General features: G+C 34.0%; 2 protein-coding genes across 2 annotated transcripts; both read left to right on the top strand.

The window, feature by feature from the left end:
- The first annotated feature begins 900 nt into the window (after positions 1 to 900).
- Positions 901 to 1,707, top strand: LOC131662314 (glutathione S-transferase T3-like). The gene has a single exon (XM_058932081.1). It carries the CDS (start codon positions 901 to 903, stop codon positions 1,705 to 1,707), a length of 807 nt encoding a protein of 268 aa, XP_058788064.1.
- A 368-nt stretch (positions 1,708 to 2,075) lies between these two features.
- On the top strand, positions 2,076 to 2,866 carry LOC131662309 (uncharacterized). Its single transcript, XM_058932075.1, has 2 exons — positions 2,076 to 2,644; positions 2,713 to 2,866. The coding sequence occupies exons 1-2, from the start codon at positions 2,076 to 2,078 to the stop codon at positions 2,864 to 2,866; spliced, it is 723 nt and encodes a 240-aa protein (XP_058788058.1).
- The last annotated feature ends 851 nt before the right edge of the window (positions 2,867 to 3,717 follow it).

Here is a 3,717-nt window from a genome sequence, read left to right as displayed (position 1 = left end):
AGCCCTGCATATATTACTAAACTTCTGCGCAATCCAGAAAAGATTTTAATAATTCAGTCATCATTACGAGTTCATCTCAATGCATACATTCATACGGCTAACATGTTAACACACATAACAGGGATTTCAATTGCAAGTTTTCTTACTAACATCAAAACCATGCTAATTGTGGTTCATTAACAGGTTCCAATGGTGACAAGGTCAGTAGCAATCTTACTAACATTTAATCTAACTACTAACAGAAATCCTTAACTTTTTTAGTCTACTAACAAAACTAACTTGTTAATCGTTTTCTAAGACCACCTCCAACGGGAGGTTTTTAGATTGGTTCTTCAGGGTGGTAGAGTTTTTTCTCTTTCCAATGCAATACAGCTGGACAACGGTGTAAATTTATACAACAGTTCTTATAAACTTTTTTATATTAAAAAAATTAAAAGTAGTAGTTGAAACGGCTAGTTGCTATTTTTTTTTAATTTTAACTTATGTTTCAATGAACTTTTTTTATATTAAAAAAATTAAAAGTAGCCGTTGAAACGGCTAGTTGTTTTATTTTTTTTATTTTTTTAATTTATGTTTCAATTATAAATAGAGTCTTTTAAGAAAAAATTTACCCACACCAATTTTCTTTCACTTTCATTTTCAAGTTTCTCTCTCAAAATTTCATTCAAATTTTCATCTTTTTACTTCAACTTAAAATCGTTTAGGTCAAATGGATCCTAATCATTTTCATTATCAATAAGCTATGTTCAATTACATGCATAATTATCAAAATACTAATTCTCAAAATGCCCAAATTCCATCGGTGTCAACAAACCCCGCCATATTTTTTTTCATCACCAAACAATCCAAATATGTTTCCTCGCCCTCAAATGAATTCTAATAGTATGGAATTATTTCGTCATGAACCGATGTCCGGTTGTCAACTTCCACCGTTTTCTTCTCAAGTTGATGCTGAAAAAGAAAAAAGTACCGTCGTTAAAAAAATCTCGAGAGAAATTTACAAGGGATGAGGATACACTTCTTATCCAATCATGGCTCAATGTTTCAAAGGATCCAGTAGTGAGAGTTGATCAAAAGGCTGAGAGTTTTTGGGTAAGTGTTGCTGCCAATTATAACCAGTATTGTAGACAATCGCGGGAAAAGTTAGGGGGACAATTAAAATGTCGATGGCATCGAATAAATGGCTTGGTTCAAAAATTTGTTGGGTGTTACAAACAAGCTGTTAATGGAAAGAAAAGTGGGACATCGGAGAACGATATCATGGCCGCTGCATATGGTTTTTTTGCTCAGGATCAAGGTACAACATTCAATCTTGAGTACGCATGGCGACTGTTAAAAGATGAACCTAAATGGATGGGAGAATCGATTGGAAGTTCTTCAAAAATAACAAAGACTTCTGCTAGTGGGGCATCATCGGATAACCCAGATACACCTTCAAGTTATGAGTTTAACTCTTCATCACCAATGGAGCGTCCAATGGGACAAAAAGCAGCAAAAAGGAAGGGTAAGGCAAATGAAATTCCAACTGCTAAGCAAGATGCAAGGAATAAAAGATCAACGACAATGGAAAGACTAGCACAAAGTAAGGAGGACGAGATAGAAGTAAAGGTCTATCAAATCCTGATGAAAGATACTTCTACTATGAGCGATGGTCAACGAGATATTCATGAAAAGTATTGTAATAAGATGAAAAAAAATGGAATGTAGTTAGTATCACTTATGTAAATTGGTCATTAGTACCACTTTAATTTATCAACACCTATGTAAAATGGTCATTAGTACCACTTTAATTTATCAGCACCTATGTAAAATGGTCATTAGTACCACTTTTAATTATAATAGATATTATGTTATTCAAACTAGCCGTTATTCAAACTAGCCGTTATTCAAACTAGCTGTTATTCAAACTAGCCGTTATTCAAACTAGCTGTTAGTCAAACTAGCCGTTATTCAAACTAGCCGTTATTCAAACTAGCCGTTAGTCAAACTAGCCGTTATTCAAACCACTATATATACTACCACTTATGTCATTGTGTTCTCATTCTCATCTTATTCTTCTCTCATTCTTTAATAAAATGGATTCAGACAATTCAGATAATTACGATCAAGAATTTTGGGAGTTGGTTGAAGATGAATTTATGGACGACAGTGATGAAGAACAACAGCTTCAAAATGAACTTCAATCTGGAAGTTCCTCTAGGCTAAAGAGAAGAACAACGATAGATCGAGGCCGTGAAGAAGGGCATAATCGATTGTTCAATGACTACTTCTTAGAAAATCCAGTTTACACAGATGTTCAATTTCGAAGAAGGTTCAGAATGCATAGTCATGTATTTCTTCAAATTGTAGACGCCCTTGGAAATCATGATGAATATTTCCAAATGAGGGTCGATGCAACTGGAAAAATGGGTCTTTCACCATTGCAGAAATGTACATCTGCTATTCGTATGTTGGCGTATGGGTCTGCTGCTGACCTTGTAGACGAATATGTTCGAATCGGTGAAAGCACTTCAATTGAGTGCTTACAAAGATTCGTTCAGGGCGTGAATGCTGTATTTGGGGCTGAGTATTTGAGAAAGCCTAACAACACTGATGTTGAACATCTTTTACAAGTGGGAGAGTCACATGGGCCATGGCTTTCCAGGTATGTTGGGTTCCATTGATTGTAAGCATTGGGAATGGAAAAATTGTCCTATTGCATGGAAAGGACAGTTTTGTCGAGACATTTAGCGGTCCTCATCCGAATCTTGCAACCAGACTACAAAGAAGAGCAAGTATTCGAGAAAAACAAGTTCATCGTCAATTTCAAGGAAATTTAGTCGAGTATATTTGGGAACGTTTTGGACATTTAGATGATGAAATTTAAGTTTAATTTATTATGTAATGTTATTTATTTTTATTGTTTTTAATTATATGTCATGTATTTGAGATTAATATTAATTATCATTTTAAATTATAAATTTATTTTGAATTTTATGTATTTTATATCAATTTTAATTTAAATAATTAAAATTATTATTTTAATTGATATAAAATTTAATATGAATAAAATATTAATAAATAAAGTAAAGTTGTGGGACCCAATATGAGTTCTTCAGAGTTGCACCATTGGAGTGAAAAAATAGTTGAGTTGCTTCAAGGTGACGTGGCTTAATTGGTCCCACATGGAACTCAAAAATGGGTTCACGGTTGGAGATGCTCTAACCTCTAACAGTTTCACTTCTTGTTAATTATTAACTAGCAATTAGCAGTCAATATCCAAACTAGGTCCATTTATTACCTTAGCATAACGGAAAAACATGTTAATAACTAATCTAACTAATTCTCCTAACCAACTTGTAACAGAAAAACAGAATTGCAACTGACTTCCTCTCCTTATAAACAAACTTCAATCTCCATCCTCTAATCCATAACTGACTTCATGATCTAACATCTCACATTCACTCATCTCTAACTGCCATCTTCAATCAACTCTCTCTATATAATAGAACTTCATTTCACCACTCTCGACTACACACACCTTTCATTCATCTCCACCACTTTAAACACAGGCCATTTTTCATACCATTTTAATTATCTCTCACTTTCTCATTGACACAATCATCAATCCTCATTCATCATTCATCTTCTTCATTCTCCCATCTCAGAATTCCCTCAATCTGCACTTCTCCCTCAACCTCTCACTAAATCTCGTTCGACATACCTCAAGGAGATTCT

This window comes from Vicia villosa, linkage group LG1 (assembly GCF_029867415.1).
Source record: "Vicia villosa cultivar HV-30 ecotype Madison, WI linkage group LG1, Vvil1.0, whole genome shotgun sequence".
NCBI lineage: Eukaryota > Viridiplantae > Streptophyta > Magnoliopsida > Fabales > Fabaceae > Vicia > Vicia villosa.
The sequence above is the reverse complement of the archived record's forward strand: the minus strand, read 5'-3'. Positions and strand labels throughout refer to the sequence as shown.